Below are 25,333 nucleotides of genomic sequence, written 5' to 3'. Positions count from 1 at the left end.
TATATATATAATGATGATGATCATAGGAAGATATATATCAGCATTTATCAACATCATTAGCAGGTAAAGACAGTGGAGATCCCTCCAACAAACAAAAAACTGGTGGGACTGTAATTGTCTTAATATCTCCATAAGCATTCCAGCAAAATGGATCCAAGAATCTCTGTCCCTGAGCAGGAAAGAGTTCAATATCCGAAATCGAAATATTTGTGCACGGTATGGAGTCACTGCAGGCTAAACGCATTGGTGGGCTTCTAACATCGTATGTTCCCTTGATTCTGGAGTATGAAATGTCCTTGATGTAAACTGCAGAAGTTTGATTCAAGCATTTCTTTGTGTCGCAGTAATATTGGTCGATGATGATAGGATTTCGCACGGTGTCCATAAGAATGTTGTTGAACTTAACATTCAACACAGCTCCGAATCCACCCTGCCATGTCTTGATCCTGACCCCGTTGTCCGAGTGCTTAATAGTCGAGTCGGTTACCGTGATGTTCGAAACACATGCCCTCGAGTTCCTGACTCCAAGACTGCCAATGCTGCATAGAGCAGATGGTAATAGAAGTTAAAAACAACCAAACTTGTGAGATAAGTTGGTTCACATTATCATGTCACGCTCCGGACCCACGAAGCGAGGCGTTTGAGCAATGAGCCCCGGTATAATTAACCTAGTTTATAAAAATATCCATTCATATTGCTGCGGAATTGGGACCGCAGACGGGATCATTGTTTTCCGTTGAAATGATCAAACAGGGAGAGGTAGAACTTTTGGGACCATTGGTCACTGCCCACAAGATAAAGGCAACTTTTGTACACAATTCTTTGTTCTCAAGAAAGAAATTGTGGTTGCTATAGTGTCAAGTAAGGTTAAAATGTTGCATGTTTTGAGTAATATAAAAGGTGAAAGTTCCACAAAACAAAGGGAGATACATCAAGAAATGTCAAAGGAATGTACCTTATTCCATGGCTAGGACCACAAGTTATATTCCTTATATCTACATTAAAAGAACCAGCTCCAATGGATACACAGTCATCCCCTAGGTAATATATAGAGCAAAAATGTTATAAATAAATTGCGAAAATGGAGTATGACCTTACAAGAGTTTGAGAGATTTACCATTAGAAATTACTGAATTGTGTATTTTCACATTATTGGTGTTCTCTACATGAATCCCATCTGTATTAGGACTTCCAGAAGGAGCTTTTACATAGAGTGAATCGATGTAAACGTCGTGACAGTTATCGAAGCGAAAATTGAACTGTGGGCTGTTCTTGATTTTAATCCCCTGTACCGTCAAATTTGAGCTCCAAAAGAACCTTATGGCCTAGAATCAAGAAACATGACAACGTTGTTGAGTAACGTTCGAAAATGATCGAAGATATTGTAAACTATGGTCTAATTTTTTTACGGAACGCATTACTGTCCTGGACTTACAACTGGGCTGTCACAAGGACCAGGCAAAGTCGAACCATTTACACCCTGTTAAGTTATAACTTCTAGTAAGTCATCATACAGAAAAAGATTGATAAGTTTATGAAAACTTCTAAGCAAGAAAGTGAAGTTACTTTGTGAGGTTTGCAAGGAAGATCCCACCACTTTTGTCCTCTGCCATCTATGAGTCCACCTCCTTGCATCGACATTCCATTTATTCGGTAAAAAACGAGCCATTGTCGTCTGCTGAGTTTCGTCGGCCACGAATCAGGTCCGTCTGGTGGCATCATACTTCCTTCGATCTTGCATTTCATAAAGAAAGAAAACATTTTCCAAAGAGAATATTACACCGAAGTAATATCATTTCAAAGAAAAATTATAAAATATTAGACTTGAGAAAATGTGAGCATTACCTGGAAAACGAGAGAACTCTTACAAGGCCCCGTGAAGATTGCAGATTGTATCATGAACTGATAGTGCTTAGGAACAAGAAAAACCGCCGAACTTTCATATTGGCAAGCGGAATCCCAAGCCGTTTTAAACGCTTGTGTATCATCTGTTTCACCATCTCCTACAGCACCATAAGATAACACACTGAAAACTAGTACAGAATCCAGTGAGTTTTCATTTGATGCCGGTGCAGAAGCAGCAGCCTCTGGCGCAGGAGAAGGCGACACCGAAATATGAGAAACTTCGCGATAATTCATCAGTTCCGAGTACTCCAAATGCCTGCATTGAGCTGTAAGAGAACAACAACATAAACAGATACCAAAAAACAAGACAAAATATCCCAACATTAACTCCATGATCAACCCAAGATTTTGCCCCGAAACTGGCTTATATAGTTAAGAAAAGACCAAGAGAAACCAGACAACTAGGCCACTTCTTATAAATAACATGCGCATGCAATGCTAAAGTGATTAGGCTTTGAAATTGAGATAGAATGAAGTGAAGTTCGAGTACAAAAGTTGAGCTCGAGAATCAACTTTCGTCTTGTTTTAGTGGGTGCTATAGAATTTTATAGGCTTTGAACCCACGTTTTGGGAAGTTAAAGGAAGTTGTGAAGTGCAGTTGTGACCACTTTGAATAGATTAGCAACTTGCTTTTTTCTTTGTTTTATTTATTTAATTATTTGCTCCTGAAAACATTGAGTTTTTCATTTTTTATTTTTGGTTTTTTGGGAGGATGAAAAATAAAAACACATTTTAACCTTTTTATCAGTACTAAGAACTATGAGTGGAATATCCTTAAAAAATAAAATTAAAAAAGAACTATGAGTGGGATAGAGGTGCTTTCTGGAGGGGGCGGTTTCTTAGTGGTGTGCTTTGATATTTAAGTATGACCGACCCACTCCATCCAGACAATGGGTATCGATCGAGTCTACAAATTTCGAAAACGATTATTCATGTTATCAAAATTGAGTTTTACTCTTATGTTTTACATCGGAGAAATGACCAAAACAACAAATAAATAAAAATAACATATCAAAACTGATATTCACTGAAAATTTAAGGTCTGATTCCAGCAAGTAACATTAGTCCAGACGCAGGCTTCGAATTTGCTCTGAGCCTAAAATCAAGAAGAAGACCGTTAGAAGTGGGTCGGAAGGGTGTCCCGATGTGGGGACCCGGACGCTCACTCATTTCTTAATCGTTCTAGGGATTAAATGGATCAATTACGTAATCTAGGATCAACTATACAAATTTATTCCAACTAAAGTCATACAACTAGTGTTTATTATTCACAACCACATGTCTAGTGATAAACAACCAGTTTTTGTCTTCCAATCAAGCCCGGATCACCACTCTAAGTTCACTCATTCAAGTTCTTCTCGACCCTGATCCTGTCCCACCTGTTGTCATGCACACATACAAACACAAAAACAGCCGGATACTCCGGTGAGAAACATGTTTCCCAGTATAAACAATGTATACATGCATTTCATATAATCATATACAAAGCATATAACATGTACCAAGCATCGTACTCTACGAAAACATAAATCAATACAATTCTGTAATTCAAACTCTTTAACTCTTACTCTTTGACTCGACTCTTATCTAGTTTAGGGATCCCGGTTTGAATAAGAATGTAACAAGTCTCCCACCTACTCTCCCATTCGGGGTGGCGGTACGTTCCTATTCCCGAACTTTGGTCCACTATATCGAGTCTCTACAATAGGAGTCGATCTTCTCCTAAGCACATTGATATAAACCAAACGTCCAGTGACTTGGCACCTCTGCCAATGAATGCTATAACTCAATAGACTAAACAAATTAATCTCAAGAATTGCAATCATATCAAAGCAATAACAATATAGTATGTGATTTTGGGAACTCAAGTTATCTCTTACTCGAGTTATCTCTCCCGAGATCACATTGATTTATACCTTTCTGTTATCGGGGTTGGCTTTGGTTCGTTCTTTTACCGATTCTGAAGTTGACTTGTCGACTTCAAGTCTTCAATACCAAATCTGGAATGACATGTTTCGATAGCCAATATTAACTTACAACTTTCAACAAGAAATCTCAATCGAAATACGTTTCAGCGGCATAACGGCGTCATATCGAGATATCAGGCAACTCAAACAATAAGAGATACAAACCATAACCCATAACTAATTACAATTACAACCCTCAATATCAAAATCTGCACAAACTCATTCAACCATAATCTGGAAAAATGATAACAATATCATACATGATCCGTTCTTCAATCCGGTTTCAATTCCACGATGACCATAAGCTCAAGAACACATAATAACAATCATATCATGATTTCTCCAACATCTGAATTTCAAACCATGCAGGAATTTAATAAAACTTACATCATTTCGAAGCTATTGGCGAGAGGAACACGAAACCAAACTCGGATTGAAAATCGGACGGCCGGATCTTGAAAAATCACAATTCTAAGATGTAAAGAAGTTTGAATCTTTCTCTCATGGAGCTCTCTCGGTTCTTTCTGTTGATTCTGAAGGAAATGAAGTTGGAGGTTGATTACATGTTCAATTGCATGGCAAGACATGTGTCATTTTTTTTCATGCATCACTGCTCGCGCATATGCGCGTCCAAAACCGGCGCATATGCGTGAGACCTATTGTCTCGGCACATAAGGATTTCTGCTTCTCGCGCATATGCGTGCCCTGTCTTCGCGCATATGCGAGACATTCTATCTCGGCACATTAGGAGTACACTTGCTCGCGCATATGCGCGCCTCGTCTCCGCGCATGTGCGCGGGGTCTGCTGGACTACAACACACACCATATCACATGCTGTCCCAAATCGTTCTCGTCTTTTCATAATCACATCAAGTTAGCAATTCAATAATTTCGGGCATTACACCCGACATAGCTCCTCCGACACTCAAGTCAGAGACTGGGGATATAAGTGGAGAGAGGGTGATGCTGAAAAATAATATAGTGAATGATGAATTAGACACTTAAACCTAGTATTTATAGGAGAATATCTGGGTCTATCATGGGCCTTCCACCTGAGCTAGAGATAACCCCTATTCATAGGATATCAAAAATTGAAACTTGACGATTTAAAAAACCAACATCGTAAAAAGACAAATATACAATTATAAGCATGTATTCCATACAATTATTTGGATAGAATAAGTGACAACCGATAATTTAAACAAACTGATGTCTTTTAAATCTTTTGTTTTTGTTTTTTTTTTGGCATATAATATTCCACAAGAAATTTGTTAGTGGCAATAAGTCACTTGAAACTAAGTGTTTTTTTAGTCTATTAGTTTTGTCCCCTAGTGCGTAGACTTGTCCTTTGCCCTAGTTTAGCAAGAACTACATAGAGCTTAAAAGTTGTTCTCAAAAAATGGGAAAATCTATATTTCTATATTATTTATATTATTAAGTATGAGATACTTATAGTAACTAAATTTTGGTGTCGTGGTCTATTTTAATAATTATATATATTAATAAAATGTTAAAATTTTAATGTAAGATTGATGAAGCTCAGTGGATAGAATCTTTGTTTTTTAATTATCAAGTTGCAGGTTCTATTCTTGCTTATGTCTTTTTTCTATTTATTTTTTTAATTCATATATCAAAATGACAGTGTAGTCACTCACTATTTCTTATAATTACATTTTGATCCTCATTTAAATATAAACAACATGAATTATTAAAAATATTGTACATGCATGCAACGCGTGCGTCAGTGTGTTGTGTGCGTCAATGTACTAGTATTATTTAATCACAAAGTTATTAGTTCAATAGATAAATCATATTTTGGAAAGAAAATTTATTTTCTATTGGTAATCTAATCTAACAAAATGTGTCCATGACCTATACTCCAACTCATCTCTTTGTCTTGTTTCTTTTACTCCACTATCATTAAATAATGTGGAGGAAAAAGAACTTGCAAGCCAACAAGGAAAAAAAAAAGGAAATGCATTTTTCGGAATAATATAGCAATAAAATAACGAATATTGAAAACATAACGAAAAACCATTTCGTATTTTTTCAACGAAAAAAAATAATAAAGTACAGTAAAACGCGTATAAATTAATAAATTTGGGAACATAAGATTTTATTCATTTAGAGATGTATTAATTAATCGATGTGTGAATAATTTCCTATTTTTCGGATTCAACAAACATAAATTTAATTACGTGAAAAGTTACCAACTTCGATATCATATTCTTTGAACTAAAATATATAAAAATTTCATTGTACATAAGTGATATTCATTGTTTTTAATAATTAAATATATTTATTATAGTGACTAATCAAATAAAATTAACTGTATAAACAAAAAATTTCCTTTCTTTTGCAATCATGTTCGCTACATGTTTCATAAAAAAAAACAAACAATAATAGAATCATATTTTAATAAATTGCCCCAAGTAACTTTAAAGAATTATTAGTTTATAATATTGAGGGGGCCATAATTTTATACAAATGTCTTTCAAAAAATTATTATCTTATTAATTTATCGAAATTATTAATTTAGCACATTAACCCAAGTCAGGACCGATGACAAAAAAAATTATTTTAAAGATGTTATTAATTTATAAACGTTTTACTGTAGTACAAATAAAAGTTTACTAGTAAGTATTAAAGTGTAAAATAAATATGTGATTTAGCTCCAAAACTTTCATCTACAATGAAATTCCTGAATAACCTAACCTCGTACTTGGCGTTGTTTTCTCTGAAATGGTACCTAATAGTAATTAGAGGTCTAAATCTATATAAAAAGCGAATAAGATATGGATAAATCAAAATTCCCCTAGCTAGTTTTTGTGTATGTAATTTTGTGAAGAGCTAGTTTCAAGATTAATAGAGACTTGCATATAACCTCACATTGCTTCCAATATAAATAACATGATCTAATAATGCATCTTTCTTTTCTTTCGTGATAACCCCGGATTGAGGATGGGCTCGGCCCACTCTCGGTAGTCCAGATGGTCGTTGGACCAACATTTAGAAAGTCCCCACTCGAACGAAGGGGGCGGGAGGTCATCTGGGCCGACCCTCTGTATCCACAATCTTGTCGGTCAGTGAGGTGGCCAACCTCCCATGCCGACCTCCAAGAGCGAAGCCTAGCCGACCTCCCAGAGGGTGCTCCCACGCCGATTGAGAATGCTTTGGCCGACTTCCCGAGCCGAGCTCCCAAAAAACCGAGATCCTACGCGGGCTCATTCCTCTGAGAGCTCTTACCTAGATATTAACGGGTAGCACACAGAAATCCAGCTCAAAAAGGGAAAAGCCCATTGAGATTAACCAAATCTTTGCAGGAACTAACCAAGTCTACAAGATATAACCAAATCTTTCACAAGATTCTGAGGATCTAAATCTACCAAATCAGGACTCTATTTCTCTCCTATAAATACCAGGTTTCGTTCATGGTTTATGCATTCATATATTCACTCACTTTACACACAGTATTCTATCAGTTTTCTACTCTCTGACTTGAGCGTCGGAGGAGTTACGCTGGAACAACCTTCCGGCCCCCTTCTAACACTCTTGTTTGTGTTCCAGATTTCGAAGGTCTGATCCGAGCTTCCCAAGTGAAAACCGACCTCCTAGCTACCTTTCAAAGGTTTGATCCGAGCTCAACAAGCGACGATCCAACCTCCCAGCTACCATCCTGGATTTCAGCAACATCAATTGGCGCCGTCTGTAGGAAAATACTGAGCAAGACGTAGACATGTGGGGACAGAGAGGAAAAAGTACAGGCCCTAGAGGTGGTCAAGGGAAAAGAGTGGCTGATCTTAGTCTAGACCAGCTGTCCCAGTTGATTAACAGATCTGTAGATGAGGCTTTCCATCGAAACCGGCCTCCAATGCCACCACCAGGGCCACCTCTAGGGATGGCAATGGGCCGAGGCGGGGGCGGGTTTGCCATTCCCATCCCCATCCCCAAATTCCATCCCCACCCCCATACCTGCCCCCATCCCCGCTTTTTCGGGGATTACTTCGGGGATTAAAATCCCATCCCCGCCCCCATCCTCATTTCAAAAATATTAATATGGCAAGACGATGACGAATTCGGAGATTTNTGAAAAAATTGGGGATCTCCATCCCCGTTTCGGGTTTTCCCCGTGGGGTCCCAAACCCGTGGTGAAAGTTGCCATTCCTAGCCACCTCCACCTCCTCCTCCTCCTCCTCTTGCTGGACATCTAGAGGCCATATGGGAGGAGGTTAGGAGGCTGGGCAGACAGATGGGAGGCCGACCTCCTATGCAGGACAGGGAAAGCTCGCTCTCTCCCGAAATACTGAATGAGGACCTCCCCCTTAACTTCCATCAGCCAACCGTAAGGATTATGATGGGAGTATTGACCCTGAAGAACACTTGGGGAGGTTCAATAACGCCGCCATGCTCAATAGATACTCAGACGGGGTGAAATGCTGCGTTTTCCTTACCATCTTGGTAGGACCGGCTCAGAAGTGGTTCGATCTGCTGCCGCCACATTCCATTACCAGCTTCGAGAATTTAGCACCGTATTCATGAACCAATACGCCACAAGAAAAAGATACTTGAAGACCTCCCTGGGCTTGTTCAGTGTGAAACAAAGTGACGCAGACTCGCTAAGGGATTTCATCAGAAGGTTCAATAGCGCGGCCTTGGAGGTCCCGGCTGCTGCCACAGTAACCTTGGTAAATGCCTTCACGCAAGGCCTCCGGGGGGGACAATTTTTCAATTCCTTGGTGAAAAACCCCCTCACAGCTATGATGAACTCCTGAGCCGAGCCGAAAAATATGTGAACCTCGAAGATGCACAGAGGCAAAGGTGCTCAGATACAAAACCGTGAGATAAGGATAAGGGGAAGGAGAAAGTAGAGCCGAGCAGGAAGAGGCCTGCAGAAAGAGCAGAGGAACGAGGCCGGGGTCCTGGACCCTTCCCTTACTCCCCATTGGCCATGAGCTTGGAAAGATCCATGGCAATCTGTGAGGAAAGGAGGAAGTTAGAACGCCCGAAACAATCCAAAAAAGGGTCACGTCTACCTCCCTCGGATAAGTTTTGTGAGTTCCATCAAGAATACGGTCACATTACAAATGACTGCCAAAGACTGATAGAAGAGGTGCAGAGGATCATGCAGAGAGACCCTCACATGAAGGGCCTTTTAACCCGACGCGAAGGACACCGTCAAGATAATAGGAGAGGCCCGGGACCCCCCTGGGTGAATCAAAGACCACCTGGAGAAAACCGACCCAATCAAGGGGGCCGAGATGACCCTCCACGGCAGCAAGGGCCTCAGGTCCAACAGATAGCTAATGACCCGACCCGAGGTGTAATACACATGATAACTGGCGGCGCCACGGACGGAGATTCAGGTAGAGCTCGCAAAGCCCATGGTAGAAGGTTGGAGAGCCTGGGGTTAGACCTCGCTCCCAAATCCCCCATTATCAGCTTCGGACCAGAGGACCTGAAAGGTATTGTGGCACCTCATAACGATGCCTTATTAGTAACTCTTACTGTCGCCAACTATGACGTCGCAAGAATCTTTGTCGATATCGGAAGCTCGGTTAATATTCTTTTCAAAAGAACCCTTTATCAAATGAAGGTGGAATGCTTGGAGTTTGACCATATCTCTACGCCTTTATTTGGTTTCAAGGGACATGCGGTCCAAACCGTTGGACAAATCATGCTCCCCTTATCTTTGGGGACGGGACCGCACCGCATCACCAAAATGACGTGTTTTACTGTGGTGGATGCTCCTTTTTCTTACAAAGTATATTGGGCCGACCGGCCCTGACTGACTTACGAGCTGTGAGCTCCACTTACCATCAAAAGCTGAAATATCCTGCGGGGAATGAAGTTGGAGTTGTATGGGGAGACCAGAAGTCCTCACGATGTTGTTACGTAGATGAGGTAAAGGTAGAAGTAAAAAGGTTTGATCCGAGCTCTCCAAGCGAAGATCCGACCTCCCAGCTACCATCCTGGATTTCAGCAACATCATTTCGTATTAGTGAGTTCTGGATATTAGAACAATTTTCTTTAATCAATACAATTTAAAAGAAAACTTTTAGTTCAAATCCATTAGAATTGTGATGTCCCAAATAATAATATGAGATTAATGATAATTATTGGATTAAGTTAAAGTAGTAAAAAAAACATGTAGTAGAAGAAAATGAGGATTTTGATCACTAAAGTGTACACTTTGACTACACAATTAAAAAAAATAGGTAAACCCCCCTCCACCACACCATTCTTTCTCCTTCTCTTTCATGTAAGAAACCCTCATCCTTTCTTTCCTTCCATTTTCGAATTCTCTTCCTCATTTTATGGGGGATTTGCTCAAGTAAAATATGAAATAAAGGTAGATTTTTAATCCTCTCACCATGTGCTTCAAGATGATGTAAGTATTTCTCACTTTTATTCAAGTTTGAAAATGGATCGAAATTTAGAATTGATATTTGAGATATTAAGATATTGGAGATATTGTATTTGTGTTGGTTTGAATTTAAAAAGGATATGAGCATGGTTCCTTGTTTATGTGTAAAAACAGCTTTTGTACCTTTCTGTTTTTCATGTAAATGGGACTGTTGTATTTGGATTTTTGTGTTAGGGCCTTCATCAAACTTGTAGAGCATCGAGTTAGCTTCGATTTGGTTCTTGAATCACTCAATTCCGAGAAGAAATGAAAGAGATGTAAGATTTTTACTAAAACTGGTATGTAATTTCGAGTTAGTGCAGATTTGCGTCTATACCTTTTGTTTATTCGAATTTTGGGATTAATTGGTTGGGATTTTGGATTTTATGTTCCAATAAAAGTTATAGAACATCGTCTTGTCTTAAAAATGGTATCAGATTGGCTAGATTCCATTGGGTATTGTGGAAGTTATGCTCAAAATACTAAAATGTGCCATATATGTACTAATGCAGAATTCTCGAGAATTATGTTGTACGTTTCAGGTTATGAACAACTGGGGAAATGACATTATTCGACAAAACTTTTGAAGAATAATTGTTGAGCTTTGAGTTTTCTTGCATAGTTAATTTGCGGATCTTGATTTGAGGCAGTATTGAATTAATTATGAATTTTGTACAAAAATTTCTCTGTTTGGATAAATGATATGAGTTCTTAACTTATGTATTTTCATATTCCGTTATTGACTTGGGTTGACTCAAGATTATTTTATTTATGTTGGTTGGTAGCGAATCGAGGTTTGTTTATCGGTATATCATATTTTTAGTTGGATTTGAGTAAAAATCTTGGATGGAATAAGAATTTAGTTGATATTGTATTTTTGTTGATATTATTAGTAGATTTCGGTGGTTCAAGACTTCTCAACCACACCTTTCGATCTCTTTTTGGTAATATTTGAAAAGTATGTTACAGTCGGTAACATACGAGGTGAAAATATCATTTTTATTTTAAATTGTAAATTCTATGATTCGATGAATTACTTTAGATTTGTTGATGATTGTTGTCTTGAGATGAGCTTATTATGATATCGAGTTGATGATATTGATTTGCTTCATTACATTGCATCTTGAGCCACTTTTCGATTCAGATTTGATATGGCTGAGGTCGTTTTGATTTGTTGGACGTATGAGACTATAGTTGAGTTGGCATAGTGTCTGCGGAGGTAGCTGCTATGGCCTGAACAATATCTATAGGCGCACAATAGTCCTGGGATCGTAGAACACAACATCCCATCCCGAGCGGATGAATCGGTGGATGTTGCTGGGAGATTTTCTTCCTTGGGTACCCTATGACCAGATGATTCATTTGATCTTGAGATTTATTGATAGCCCGCAGCTTCTGATCATGTATTGCATTATATTACATCTTTATGGATTTCATATGAACTAGTTGTCATTTTAATTCTCATATGTTATTGATTTTATCATACTGGGTTTATACTCACCGGCATGTCGGCTACCTCTTGTTTTCATGTGCTTGACGGTAGGTGAGGCGAGATCTGGGATGCCAGAGTCCGCGAGTTAGAGTGAGATTCTCGGGTCTTAAGAGCTATTTGATGATACTTAGATTATTTTGGCTCACCGGTTTATTTTGGTATGTTAAAACTTATATTTCAAATATTTGGGACTTGTAAATTATTTGTTGATGTTTATGTCGATCTGTGACCCACATGTTATGTGTTTTACTCAATCGTTTTTCCGTTAAAACTGTCTTTGTTTCTTTGGCTTTTGCTTGGGAAATGTTTTCATATTTTTGGATGCTCTTATTTAAGGGGAGATGCTGCTCTATTTATTTTAGACAAGTTCAAAATTTTTTCCCTCATTTATAATTATTAGAATTAGATGTCGGATCCATGACCCCACAAGAACTGTGAACAAAACCATTAAAAACCAGAATGAAATTAGATCCAAGCGGTACAATCCAGTTCCAACTTTTATTTGAACAGGTACCGTCGAATCCAGAACCAAAACTGTCGGGTTTGGAGTTGAAACCATCGATGTTAGAACAATGGTCTGGCCTAATTTTACATAATAGATTTGCAGTTATTTCCGGTTAGCATACTGCCAAGAAGTAGACATCCTTGCCCCATATAATTAGTAAGGTTTTGTTATTTTCTGCAATATAAATATTATATACTTTTCATTTAATCAGGTATAAGCCTACCCCTTAAAAAACATCACTTTACGACAGAAAACTAACTTCCCACCACATAAAGATTATGCACAAAAAGAACTAAATAATTATCATTATTCAACAAAAGTAAACTACTATCAGGCTACGTTTGGTAGGAGTGATGAGATAAGTAAATGATTACTTATCAGAGTGATTAAAAAATGAGAGATATGAATTAATAGTATGGTCGGATAAATAACATGATGTTTGGTATGATTTTAAAATGATGGATTATTTCTGTACATTTTAATGTAATGACCTAAATGCCCCCATTGCTATTTAAATATGTATTCTTAAAATAATTATATATATAATTAAAATTTTAAATTTACAGTATAGATAGAATAAAAAGTAACATAAATATATTTAGGAAAAATAAATTGGAGCGTAGGAATTTATTGTATATATTAAAATAGTAGTTAATTGGCCAAATAGTTGGGTACAAATTTCACCCACGAGGTTTTCTTCCTCAACCCAAATCCTAACCCTTACGTCCTCTGTCGCTGGGGAAATCTTATTCCGATTTATGATTTCATCATCGTTGCTTCGCGAAGTTAAGTGGACGGAGGACGACTGAAAAGGTGAATTTTTTGAAGATTAACTGCTGAAATGTTTTGTGCATACCTCTATTTCATTTTTCTTCCACCAATTACAGGTCTCATACGATTTGAGGTTATTTTTTCTTGTGTAACGGAGTCGTTGTTGTGCATCGTATTGTTTGTGTTCGTTCATCGGCCATTCCAAGGTTGTGAACGTGTTGTCCGGATTTCATACCGAAGTCCGTGAAGATTACCACCTACTTGTAAAACATAGTAAATCGAAAAGATGGTGATGTCTTCAAATTCTATTTTGTTGGACAATTTTTTTTACATATATTATTGATTTGCGGATTCGCAGTTGAGTCCTATTTTTTTTGATATTTTCAGTCTTGTTTGTCTATTATGTTTTCTATGTTAATCTGTCCATATTACCAGTCCAACGGATTGGTTGGACTCCATTACATGTTTTGTATAAAAGTTTGTGGTTTTGTGTAGTAAATTTTTCTTCATTTGTTCAAATGAATTCGTTGTATGTATATATATTATAAATTGTACCCGGGTTTGCGCTGAAACTTTTTTGAATGCAGCCTATAACCTATGTTGTTTTTGTTGGACGAAAAGCTGGTGTATATGACAAGTGGTCTGAAGCAAACTCCGAAGTTTATAGAATTCCTGAGGCTTGTTTCAAAGGGTACGAGAGTAGGAAAGAGGCCGACGAAGCATTTGATAGTCATTTGAGAACGTCGTCTGTTGAAACTTCATGCTTGCAGCCTAACATGTCCATTTCAAACCCGAATGAAACTGGTGACAATGACGAGAAGCCGCCATTGAAGAGAGATGAGAAGAGTTTGGTCTTTTTGTTTGTGAGATAAAGGGTAAATTGGGTAGGGAAATAATAAATATGTACTCCTGTTCATTTCAGGATTGTGTATACCACCAAAAAGTTGGGACTAATGTCTCTTCTTTTCATGCGAGTACAGTGTGTCTATCACGGAAAGTTATCAAGTGTCAACTAAAAAACCAGTCAAACAACGTATAATATATTATTCTTTCCTTAATCCTCCAGTAATCACTCATACCAAACATAGCGTCAGTAACCAATTATCTCACAAAAAGATAATCCATCACATTCGGCTAAATTTATGCTATATCGGATGTAATACAAGTTCTAAGAACTGTATAACATTACTTCATCAAACTTCGATAAATACACAAACCAATTTCCAACTCTCAATGCATTATTCAAGAGGATGAAAAGACTCCATTCCATTTCAAAATATTTAGCTCTTTCCTTTTCCCAGACGCTTCTTTAACTCAAGGGTATTCCAAAACCAGGAGGTGAAATAAACATGTCAAAACTGCAGTTCCTTTTACTTAAAGACTCATATACTTCAAACCACTTGTCTATAATGTTATCCAGCAGCACATTTCCATTACAAGTCCCCCAAATGTTACCAGGTTTGATGAAAATTATAATTAGATCTATTCTATATACATTGCGGGCCTTTGGGTTTCTTAGCCTCCACTCTGAGTTGACAACTGAGGCACTCGACCGAGTGGCATGATCACACCCTTCATTATCTCATATTGTTCGGCGCTTATCTGTGCACCCTCAAGGACCTATTGTTCATAAATAGAACCAACTGAAATTTTACAAAATTCATGAAGAAAATAAAGAAAAATTAAATAACAGGGAATAAGGATTATGCTAAATTAATAAGCGAGCCCAGTGCTACCACCCTTTTAAGGTGATCCTTCTATATATCATGAGACTGTATAATGACAATAGTTTGAAATATCAATGATAAGGACTTCCCAGTGATTTCCAAAGTGAAGCAATGGCACCTTGTCCTACAATTACAAGTTCATCTTATAAATATGAATAATATACTGTTAGAGTCCACTTGAAAATGGAAAAATTGCCATGGTGGCTTGTCCTACAATTACAAGTTCATCAAGCCACCACCACAATTTTTCCATTTTCAAGTGGATTCTAACAGTATATTATTCATATTTATAATTATTAAATCAGCATAGAGCTAGAACATGTTTGAAGATATTTTATGCAGTACATATATACATTAATTTGAACAGTATCCAATGTCACTGTTATTCAGATTTGATCCAAACTCAAGATAGAAAAAGAAATTTTAACTTAGATTTTCGAATATAAAAAATACAAATGATATTCAACTTCTGCATAATTATGAACTTAACGTAACTGCTAAACACCTAATCTTTTCGAACTAACCAGTACCATATTTGCAGCATACTTGCGAACTTAACGGAAGTACTAAACACCTAATCTTTTCGAACGAACCAGTCCTGCTGATATTATACTCTAAGCCTAACTGATAAAACCAATTTTAAATAAGTGGCCGAATTGGCCGAGATAAAATGTCAGACCTTACCAAATTGAAAGCCAATGTTAGGAAGCATTTTCTAGAAGCATTTCAATTCTGCTATAATTCAAAACTTCAAAAGTGATTTTTAAAAATTCATTCTACTAAAATAAAACCATACATATTTCACATTCTCCAGATAATCTTCCGAAACTCTATTTTCTTTCACGTTTATATTTCCTAACATAATTCTTCAATTTCTATTTTTTAATCATTCCCCAAAGTACCAAACATACAATCTTTCGAAACATATTTTCTCCAAACATTTTTCCAAAACACTCATAAAGACCGCAAACAGTACGAAGCTTATTGTGGCTTAATATATTTCTCAGTCTATACGATATAAAAACGTGAAGAAATTAGTTTGATAATTGGTCTATCCGATTTATAAGCATGTTTGATTTTGTGCAAAACTACTGAATGAAACCAACAAATCAAAATTTTGACCAAGTTTTCTTAAGCTAATCCACTAGTCCCATTGAAAAATTGAAGGGTGAGTTTGAGTCATTGCTGAGTGGTAACGAAATAATTAAACCATTGTCCAAAATATCAGAAAAATAGCACTCCACTGATTTTTTGAAAGAATGAAATGATGGTTAATATCTACCATCTCATTTCCAGATTGATACGTATAACTTATACCTCAACTAATAAGCACAAGCTGGAAAGAAAACCGCTCAGAATTTCAGTCCGTTACCTTGGGAAGCAGAACTCTTCTATCTGTCATATATGGCGTGAGTGCAGGAATCTGGCTGACAGAAAGAGCATCAAGAAACAAAAAAACGATAACTTGCCACTGCTTCATCCTGAATGGAGGGAGTGGATCTAGAAACGACATTGTGTTTAGCAAGTGCCCCTGTTGAAATTGAGAAAAAAATCATTCAACAAACAAAATCACATTATGACTATAACAAGAAAAAGATGTGAGTACTTTTTCCTTCCTGCTGAAGTTAGCAAGCTATGTGAGAGATGATGTATAATAAATTGGCATGTTTTGAATGGTCGATTTGAAAAATGAAATAATGTATGGATAAATAATCTTGAAAAAACTGCAAACATTAAAAAATTTGAAAGTTACTTTTTCCAAACAATTGTCAGACTTCTGAGTGCATATTTCTCCTCCAAAAAACGCAATCAAACAATGAAAAATCTCCAAAACATACCATTCCTTGCTCAAGAGTTGATACTGGTGTCGGCAGCCTAAGTTCAGTAACAAGTCCAGGCAAGGCCCGAGAAAGGCAGCCAGCCAGAGTTAGTTTAATTTCAGAAGAGCGGCCATCTGGCATAAAAATCTTCCGTGGATACTCCCTCCCATTGACAGACAAGTAATCTTCATGGTACCTTTCATCCCTTCCATATATATAGGCTAAGGAGGATGATGATATCCAGGCGAATAATGCCATAAACATCATAGAAAATGGTGATAACTGAAATAATATCAAATGCTAATTGTCAACAAGGCATCATTTATATTAAAAAATTACAGAAACAAAAGGATAGAAAAATATGAAAACGGACTTTAGTTAAAAGGGTAGCTTACCGTCAAACTAAATCCCACTGGCGGGCTATCATACCAAGAATTCTCAGAATCAAAAGGATCATCATTTGTAATTCCTTGTTTTGCAGGCCATTTTAGAAGAGAAGTGTCTGTATCTATGACGTCACCATGCTCAAGAGATTTAGCCTCAGTCATTCCATGAGGAGGTGGCATTACTATGAGATCTGCTTCAGAAACTGGATGCCACGCACAATGAGAACCAAAATGGACATAATCTCAAATAACTATAAATAAATTAGTGGACTAAAACCTAAAAGAAAGAAGAGAGAACTTTATACAAGCAACAGATGAATGTGATTTTCCTGATGCCACGGCTTCTGCTGCTTGGCTTAAAGCCCTAGCACATGCTTCTGCTGATGCAAACCTATATGAATCTTCATCCACTTCTTCGCCTAAAGAATATGGTTCTGCAACAGCTCCCTTGCTATCTTCAAATTCTATATATTCCTGATTATTTAGCCCATTACCATCAGTTTTTCCATCTGCCCAGGTGACAGAACGGGTAGCTTTCTTGGAATCTGAAGTCTTTAAAGAAGACTTTAGAACAACAGTACCACCTTTAGATTCTTTCCCTAAATTGTTTCCTGCCTTCGTAGCATCTACGTTGGGATTATTTTGGCTAGGACCAGGACGGTTTTCGGAAACTTTATGCTGGTCATCCGTCGTAGCAGCTTTCTTTTCTTTATTAAACATCTTTGATCTTGCTTCTCTAAAGCTTCCCGAAGGAGTGTTTGGCTTTTGCATTGGGCCTCCCAGGTCATTTACTTCTTTGTGACCCACATTTCCTTCTGGTTTTTCAGCTTTCACAGGGGGGACAGTCTTCGAAATGCAATACTCATCTTGAGTGATTATAGTACTGGTGAAATTCAGATTATTAGATAAGGTATCTGCATCACCTGGTTGAGCAACATATTGTGGTTTCAGTACATGTGCATAGATGATGTTACATGAACCAACGGCATATATATATTTTTTGATAGGAAACGATTGAACCAATGGCATATCTTAAACCAGATCATGTTAGAATAGAAGCAGAACTAACGTGGATTATTAAAAAATGGAAGCCAATTTTTTTAATGACAGTTGAAGTGAATAAAATTACCAATTTCTCCATTAAGATTATCAGGTTGTGGGGGTTTTAAACTTCGATCTCTCCGCGGTACATAGCCTTCTATTGCATTTGTAGGTCCAATCCACTCCTCTAAAGACACTTCCCCAGATTCTGCATCTTTTTTCTCCAGAATCTTCAACTCAGTCAACCCTAACTCTCCATTCTTGCCCATATCCATTGCAGAGTCCAAATTTAACCCCTCAAAAAGTTTCAAAACTTCATTAAGATTTTCAGGGCTCAAAGTTGAACATCTCTCTTCCTCTAAACTTCCGAAAAATGCTCGACTGTTTATCAGACAACCATTTGAGCAATACATATATGTTTCTTGAAGGTCATAAACTTTATGCTCTTTGAGTGAAATGTGATAATTCCCCTTCCAAGGACGCTCATTTGGTAAAGAATTGGTGCAGAGTGGATAACCACACATGTTGACTATTGTACGCTCAGTCACCACATCTTGGTAATCACTCTGAGAAATCAATGACCCAGCAGCAAGCAGTAGGTTCTCATGTCTGATTCCTTCAAGAAGAAACAGTTGCAGCTTGTGAACAGCAGCCGTCACCGTTAATGCGTCATCCTTCACCATCCTTGTAAAATTTGAGTTTGCTGCACCATATATTGAAAAAGGTTGAGCTAAAGCACTTTCCCAAGAGAAATCTAGAAAGATAGCACGTAAGTTCATTAAACAACTTGAAAATAAGAAAATGAGACAATTGAACTAGATGCTTGAATTTCAGTTTCGTACACTTAACAAAGAACAGGACCACAGGAATTTCGAGATAAACTCAGTAACAATTCATTCCCTTCACACTGTTCTTTTCGACTATCAATTTGTTCCTACTGTATAAGTTCTGAATATTCCAACCTTTCGCAATTCGTGTTTCAGCACCAAAATTATAAGTATAATGCTATAAAGGGAACACCAAAAATTACGTTCACAGGAAATTTATATAACTTTATCGGCACATAATAAAAAACTACAGAGCAAGAGAATAGTAATGAATTACCAACTTCATAAACAAATTTCCAATTAAAAAACGAGAACGGACAAATCCCCAACGAGAACGGCAGTGGCCGATACAAACTTCATACCTGGAACAGAAGGTGCTGCAGGCCGCCGATAATCGCCGTGATTGCGGTTGGACGAACGTTTTTCCCCGGAATGGAACGATTTTTGTCTTAATAGGAGAGGGAATGCCGACTTACCCAATTGCCCTAATTTTTGCTTCAATTGATTCTGAACGTGTATGCGGCCAGATAGAGAGATTTCAACACGGGCTGGGGCCGGCGGCCATTACTGGGGTGAGCCGGACCGGCTCGCTAGTCCGGTTCTTGAAAAATATCGAGTCAACATAATTCATGTTCTTAAAAGAAATTTTCTGTTGTGAAAAAATAAAAATTTACGGTAAAAAGTAAAAATCTCAAACTCTCAAAACTATCACACTACACACTTTATAATATTTTTCTCTCAACTCAATTGTGTTTTTCTTCACAAATAAGAGATCTATTTATAGAAAATTTTTACAAATAATCCAAAATTAAATTACATCATTACCTTCATCATCACACACAAATTTCAATATTCAACACCTAATTTTACCTAATTTTCAACATTCAAATATTCAACATTCAAATATTCAATACACACATTTTAAATATTATTTTTCAACACTCCCCCTTGTGATGATGATCTTAATGATTGTCTTCATCACGTGTTTTTATACTGCTTCGTTAAAAAACTTACTAGGAAAAACCCATTGGGATAAAAACCATAGTAAGGGAAAAATAGTGCAGTCACGTAAACTCCCCTCATGTTGACAAGAACAATTCTTCACAAATTTCGTAGATTGCGTATCCCGATATTATATATGTGTTTTCTGAATATTGTCGTAGGAAGTGCCTTTGNACTTACTAGGAAAAACCCATTGGGATAAAAAGCATAGTAAGGGAAAAAGAGTGCAGTCACGTAAACTCCCCTCATGTTGACACAAATAATTCTTCACAAATTTCGTAGATTGCGCATCCCGATATTATATATGTGTTTTCTGAATATTGTCATAGGAAATGCCTTTGTGAAGAGATCTTATGAGTTTTCACTTGATTGAATGTAACGAACATCAATACATTTATTCTTCTCAAGCTCTTCGGTGAATGCGAAGAACTTAGGAGGAATATGTTTAGTTCTGTCGCTTTTACGTATCCTTCTTTCATTCAGCATTATCTTCATATGGTATCACATGCTTCTCGTCTAATGATAATCCGCATGAGATTTGGATATGTTGGGTCATTGATTTTAACCACACACATTCACGGCTTGCTTCATGTAGTGCAATAATCTCGGCATGATTTGATGAAGTTGTTACGAGCGTTTGTTTTTGTGAACTCCAAGAAATTGCAGTGCCTCCACGAATAAATACATATCCAGTTTGGGAACGTGCCTTGTGTGGATCAGATAAGTATCCAGCATCGGCATAACCAATTATACTTGGATTAGCATCTTTTGAATACAAAATTCCCAAGTCTGTCGTTCCTCGTAGATAACGGAATATATGTTTAATTCCGTTCCAGTGTCTCTTTGTTGGATATGTGCTAAATCTTGCCAATAAATTTACGGCAAAAGATATATCAGGCCTTGTACAATTTGTAAGATACATAAGGGCACCGATAGCACTTAGATATGGTACTTCTGGACCAAGAATATCTTCATCATCTTCACATGGACGGAATGGATCCTTTTCTATGTTTAATGATCTAACAACCATTGGAGTACTTAAAGGATTTGATTTGTCCATATTAAAACGTTTAAGGATCTTTTCTGTATAATTTGTCTGGTGAACAAATATTCCACATTCTTTTTGTTCAATTTGTAAACCCAGACAATACTTGGTTTTTCCAAGATCCTTCATTTCAAATTCTTCTTTCAAGTATGACACAACTTCTTGAATTTCCTTATTTGTTCCAATGATGTTTAAATCATCAACATATACAGCAATAATTACGCATCCGGATGTTGTTTTCTTAATGAAAACACAAGGGCATATTGAATTATTTACATATCCCTTTTTCATCAAGTGATCACTTAGCCTATTATACCACATTCTGCCGGATTGCTTCAACCCATATAATGATCTTAGTAATTTCACAGAATAACATTCTCTGGGTTTTGAACTTTGTGCTTCAGGCATCTTAAATCCTTCAGGGATTTTCATATATATATTACTATCAAGTGATCCATATAAGTAGGCTGTAACAACATCCATAAGACGCATTTCTAAATTTTCAGATACTGCCAAGCTAATCAAATACCGAAACGTAATTGCATCCATCACAGGAGAATACGTTTCTTCATAATCAATTCCAGGCCTTTGAGAAAAACCTTGTGCAACAAGTCGAGCTTTATATCTTACTATTTCATTTTTCTCATTTCGCTTTCGAATAAAAACCCATTTGTATCCAACAGGTTTTACACCTTCAGGTGTAAGGACTATAGGTCCAAAAACATTACGTTTATTTAGCGAATCCAATTCAACCTGGATGGCATCTTTCCATTTTATCCAATCCTGCCGATTTTTACATTCACCAAAAGATTTTGGTTCATGATCTTCATTATCATTTATGATGTCGATTGCCACATTATAAGAAAATATATCATCAATTTCTTCTATATCTTTTCGGTTCCATATTTTTCCAGTATTAATATAATTGATAGAGATTTCATGATTCTCGTCAGTTTGTGGTTCTGACAAAACATTTTCATCATCATGTGTTTCTTCAGGAACATCATTCTCTATTTTGTGATCATTATGTGTTTCTTCAGGAACATCATTCTCTATTTTGTGATCATTGTGTTTCTCTATGAATTTTCTTTTTCGAGGATTTTTATCCTTGGAACCAACTGGCCTTCCACGCTTCAGGCGTTTAATGACATCATGACTATCTTCAATTTGTTTCTTCGGAATTTCAATTCGAGCAGGGGCATTTGCAGCATGTATATATGATTTAGTTACCCCTTTTGTGTCTGCAAATGCATCTGGTATTTGATTTGCTATTCTTTGCAAGTGCACAATTTGCTGTACATCTTTTTCACATTGTTTTGTTCTTGGATCCAGATGTAACAATGATGATACATACCATGTAATTTCTTTTTCGGTATGTTTCTGTTCTCCCCCTAACATTGGGAAGATTTCCTCATTAAAATGACAATCAGCAAAACGTGCTGTGAACACGTCGCCTGTCTGTGGTTCAAGATATCGAATGATCGATGGACTATCATAACCAATATAAATTCCAATCTTTCTTTGAGGTCCCATTTTCTTTCGTTGAGGTGGTGCAATAGGCACATACACCATACATCCAAAAATTCTCAGATGAGAAATGTCTGGTTCTTTACCAAATGCAAGCTGCAATGGGGAGTATTTATGATATGCACTTGGTCTGATGCGAATTAATGAAGCAGCATGTAAAATTGCATGTCCCCATATAGAAATAGGGAGCTTTGTTTTCATAATCATTGGTCTAGCAATCATTTGCAGACGTTTAATCAATGATTCAGCCAATCCATTTTGAGTATGTACATGAGCAACAGGATGCTCAACAATGATTCCCATAGACATACAATAATCATTGAAAGTCTGGGAAGTAAATTCACCAGCATTATCAAGTCTAATTTTCTTGATTGTATAATCGGGAAATTGATTCCTCAATTTTATTATTTGAGCAAGTAATCTTGCAAATGCAACATTTCGAGTTGACAATAAACATACATGTGACCATCTGCTGGAGGCATCAATCAATACCATAAAGTATCTGAATGGTCCACATGGTGGATGGATTGGTCCACAAATATCACCCTGAATACGTTCAAGAAACATTGGTGATTCAGTTTGGATTTTGGCTGGTGATGGTCTTATAATAAGTTTTCCAAGAGAACATGCTTTACATTGAAACTTATTATTCTGAAAGATCTTCTGGTCTTTCAATGGATGACCATGTGTATTTTCTATAATTCTTCGCATCATTGTTGAACCAGGATGTCCTAATCGATCATGCCAATTGGTTAATATTGAAGAATTATCAATTACCATGTTTGATTCAATGGGACGTATATGTGTATAATGCAATCCAGTAGGGAGCATTGGTAGTTTTTCAATCACATATTTCTTTCCTGATTTATATGTGGTAAGACACATATATTTCTCATTCCCTTCATTCATTGTTTGAGTATCATACCCATGGGAATATATATCATTAAAACTCAACAAATTTCTTTTCGATTGTGGTGAATATAAAGCATCATTGATCAAAAATTTTGTACCATTAGGTAACAAAAATTGTGCTTTACCACATCCTTTAATCAAGTCTACAGGACCTGATATTGTATTCACCGTTGTTTTTGTTGGTTTTAGTTCCAAGAAATATCTTTTATCTCGGAGGATAGTGTGCGTTGTACCACTATCGGGTATGCAAACTTCAGCTTTGCTCATAGCATTTTCCATATTTGAACTTCAAAAAATATGCAATGAAAAAAAATTAATGACAATACATATGTAAATATAACACATATCATAATTGTACAATAAAACATTATCATATAAATACATGAAAAATAAATTATTGTACATTTATATTCTACCACTATATTGTTCATTTTCAGAGAAATCATTGAGAAAATCTGCAGCATCAATATTGTTCATTTCTATCCCACCAACATATTGATCATTTCCAGAGAAATCATTCATAAAATCAGCAGCATCAAAATGAGTTGAATCACTCAAACGGTCACTTCGCTCAGTGAAGTTGGTCTCTTTTTCTTTCCCCTTTATCGATTCTTTATAGAGCTTGCAAAGGTGCTCAGGGGCTCGACAAATACGAGACCAATGTCCTAGAGTGCCGCATCTGAAACAAGAACTTTCAAATCTTTTCGAGTGATTTTCATTAACACTCATGTTCTCATGATGCCTTTTCTGTGGGTGGTTCGTGACGCCCTTTTGAGATGAGTTATAAAAATAACAATCTCTATTGTTTTCAAAACCACGGCCTCGACCATGACCACAACCAATTCCACGTCCACGACCTCGACCAAAACCTTGTCTTTGAATTTGATTTTGGTTTCCAGGTTTAAATTCATTTTTACTTACAGCATTTACTTCTGGAAATGCTGATGATCCAGTGGGTCGGGACTGATGATTTCTCATTAGTAGCTCGTTGTTTTTTTCCGCCACAAGAAGACAGGCGATGAGCTCATAATATCTCGCAAATCCACGCATTCTATATTGTTGCTGTAAAGTTATATTTGATGCGTGAAACGTGGAAAATATTTTTTCAAGCATTTCCGATTCTGTGACCTCATGTCCACAAAATTTTAGCTGCGAGATTATTCGATACATCGCTGAATTGTAATCACTGACTTTCTTAAAATCTTGGAATCTTAACATATTCCATTCATCACGGGCGGTCGGAAGTATAACTTCCCATATATGTTCAAATCTTTCTTTCAATCCTTTCCACAGAGCCATGGGATCTTTTTCGATGAGATATTCACATTTTAAACTTTCATCGAGATTTCGACGCAAAAATATTAAAGCTTTTGCTTTTTCTTGTGATGAAGATATACCATTTTCTTTAATGCTCTCGCTTAGACCCAATGACTCAAGATGCATTTCTACAACGAGAGTCAATGGCATATAATTTTTCCCCGTAATGTCGAGTGCAACAAATTCGAGCTTTGTCAAGTTTGACATTGTGTTAATAAAAAAATTATGATGCATTTTATTAGTTAATGAAAATTGCAACACAAAGTAATGGATAAACAACAAATACAAGTATTATTAAAAATAAAGAAAACACATGAGGAGGATATTATCCGATAAGTACAAGATTCGTGAGTATTATAACCAAAATAATTAAAAATAACTTTGTGAAAGCCATCTTCTTTTTTCTTCAAAAATTTGATGAAGAATAATGTTAGAGAAGAAGAGAAAGTTGGAGTGATTGAATGTGTTTGTGAGATCATATTTATAGGGCAAAAACTAGCCGTTTTGTTACCGTTTATGACCGTTGGTGTACAAGAAAATAAATATATGTATTTGTATAATATTATGGTAATAATATGGTGTATATAATATTAGTAATGTTTTAAATAATTATGTATATCATATCACAATATTATAATGAGGTGTCATAAGATATTTTGTTTAAAAACCTTATCGACTTTTATACT

The 25,333-nt window shown here is 36.7% G+C and overlaps 3 protein-coding genes across 5 annotated transcripts; 1 reads left to right on the top strand and 2 right to left on the bottom strand.

Moving 5' to 3' along the window:
* Positions 1-13: 13 nt before the first annotated feature.
* LOC140957497 (polygalacturonase At1g48100-like) lies at positions 14-2,469 on the bottom strand. Its single transcript, XM_073414792.1, has 6 exons — positions 1,846-2,469; positions 1,567-1,734; positions 1,436-1,480; positions 1,118-1,325; positions 956-1,037; positions 14-539 (listed from the first exon to the last, which is right to left on the bottom strand). The coding sequence occupies exons 1-6, from the start codon at positions 2,236-2,238 to the stop codon at positions 38-40; spliced, it is 1,398 nt and encodes a 465-aa protein (XP_073270893.1). The 5' UTR covers positions 2,239-2,469; the 3' UTR covers positions 14-37.
* A 6,351-nt stretch (positions 2,470-8,820) lies between these two features.
* On the top strand, positions 8,821-9,657 carry LOC140958029 (uncharacterized). Its single transcript, XM_073415432.1, has one exon. It carries the CDS (start codon positions 8,821-8,823, stop codon positions 9,655-9,657), a length of 837 nt encoding a protein of 278 aa, XP_073271533.1.
* Positions 9,658-12,563: 2,906 nt separating this feature from the next.
* On the bottom strand, positions 12,564-19,370 carry LOC140957175 (putative RNA polymerase II subunit B1 CTD phosphatase RPAP2 homolog). 3 transcript variants are annotated; one of them, XM_073414306.1, is made up of 8 exons: positions 19,207-19,370; positions 18,106-18,720; positions 17,282-17,899; positions 16,986-17,179; positions 16,609-16,872; positions 16,143-16,301; positions 14,128-14,663; positions 12,564-12,596 (listed from the first exon to the last, which is right to left on the bottom strand). In XM_073414306.1, the coding sequence occupies exons 2-7, from the start codon at positions 18,698-18,700 to the stop codon at positions 14,559-14,561; spliced, it is 1,935 nt and encodes a 644-aa protein (XP_073270407.1). In that variant the 5' UTR covers positions 18,701-18,720; positions 19,207-19,370; the 3' UTR covers positions 12,564-12,596; positions 14,128-14,558. The 3 variants fall into 3 exon arrangements, with proteins under 3 accessions (XP_073270407.1, XP_073270408.1, XP_073270409.1); XM_073414307.1 differs by having other exon boundaries at positions 18,106-18,771; positions 19,207-19,362; XM_073414308.1 differs by lacking the exons at positions 12,564-12,596; positions 14,128-14,663 and adding an exon at positions 14,695-14,894.
* Between the last annotated feature and the right edge of the window lie 5,963 nt (positions 19,371-25,333).

This window comes from Primulina huaijiensis, chromosome 14, assembly GCF_012295235.1.
Source record: "Primulina huaijiensis isolate GDHJ02 chromosome 14, ASM1229523v2, whole genome shotgun sequence".
Classification (NCBI taxonomy): Eukaryota; Viridiplantae; Streptophyta; class Magnoliopsida; order Lamiales; family Gesneriaceae; genus Primulina; species Primulina huaijiensis.
The sequence above is the reverse complement of the archived record's forward strand: the minus strand, read 5'-3'. Positions and strand labels throughout refer to the sequence as shown.

What these genes read in the sequence shown, in the direction of transcription:
- LOC140957497 (XM_073414792.1), bottom strand. Translation starts at nt 2,238, where the DNA reads ATGGAGTTAATGTTGGGATATTTTGTCTTGTTTTTTGGTATCTGTTTA. An exon ending in AGAGTTCTCTCGTTTTCCAG is followed by an intron (nt 1,735 to 1,845) that starts GTAATGCTCACA and finishes ATGAAATGCAAG; the next exon opens with ATCGAAGGAAGTATGATGCC. An exon ending in TTCCTTGCAAACCTCACAAA is followed by an intron (nt 1,481 to 1,566) that starts GTAACTTCACTT and finishes ATAACTTAACAG; the next exon opens with GGTGTAAATGGTTCGACTTT.
- LOC140957175 (XM_073414306.1), bottom strand. Translation starts at nt 18,700, where the DNA reads ATGGTGAAGGATGACGCATTAACGGTGACGGCTGCTGTTCACAAGCTG. An exon ending in ATCACATTCATCTGTTGCTT is followed by an intron (nt 17,180 to 17,281) that starts GTATAAAGTTCT and finishes CGTGGCATCCAG; the next exon opens with TTTCTGAAGCAGATCTCATA. An exon ending in CAGTGGGATTTAGTTTGACG is followed by an intron (nt 16,873 to 16,985) that starts GTAAGCTACCCT and finishes ATATTATTTCAG; the next exon opens with TTATCACCATTTTCTATGAT.
- LOC140958029 (XM_073415432.1), top strand. Translation starts at nt 8,821, where the DNA reads ATGAGCTTGGAAAGATCCATGGCAATCTGTGAGGAAAGGAGGAAGTTA.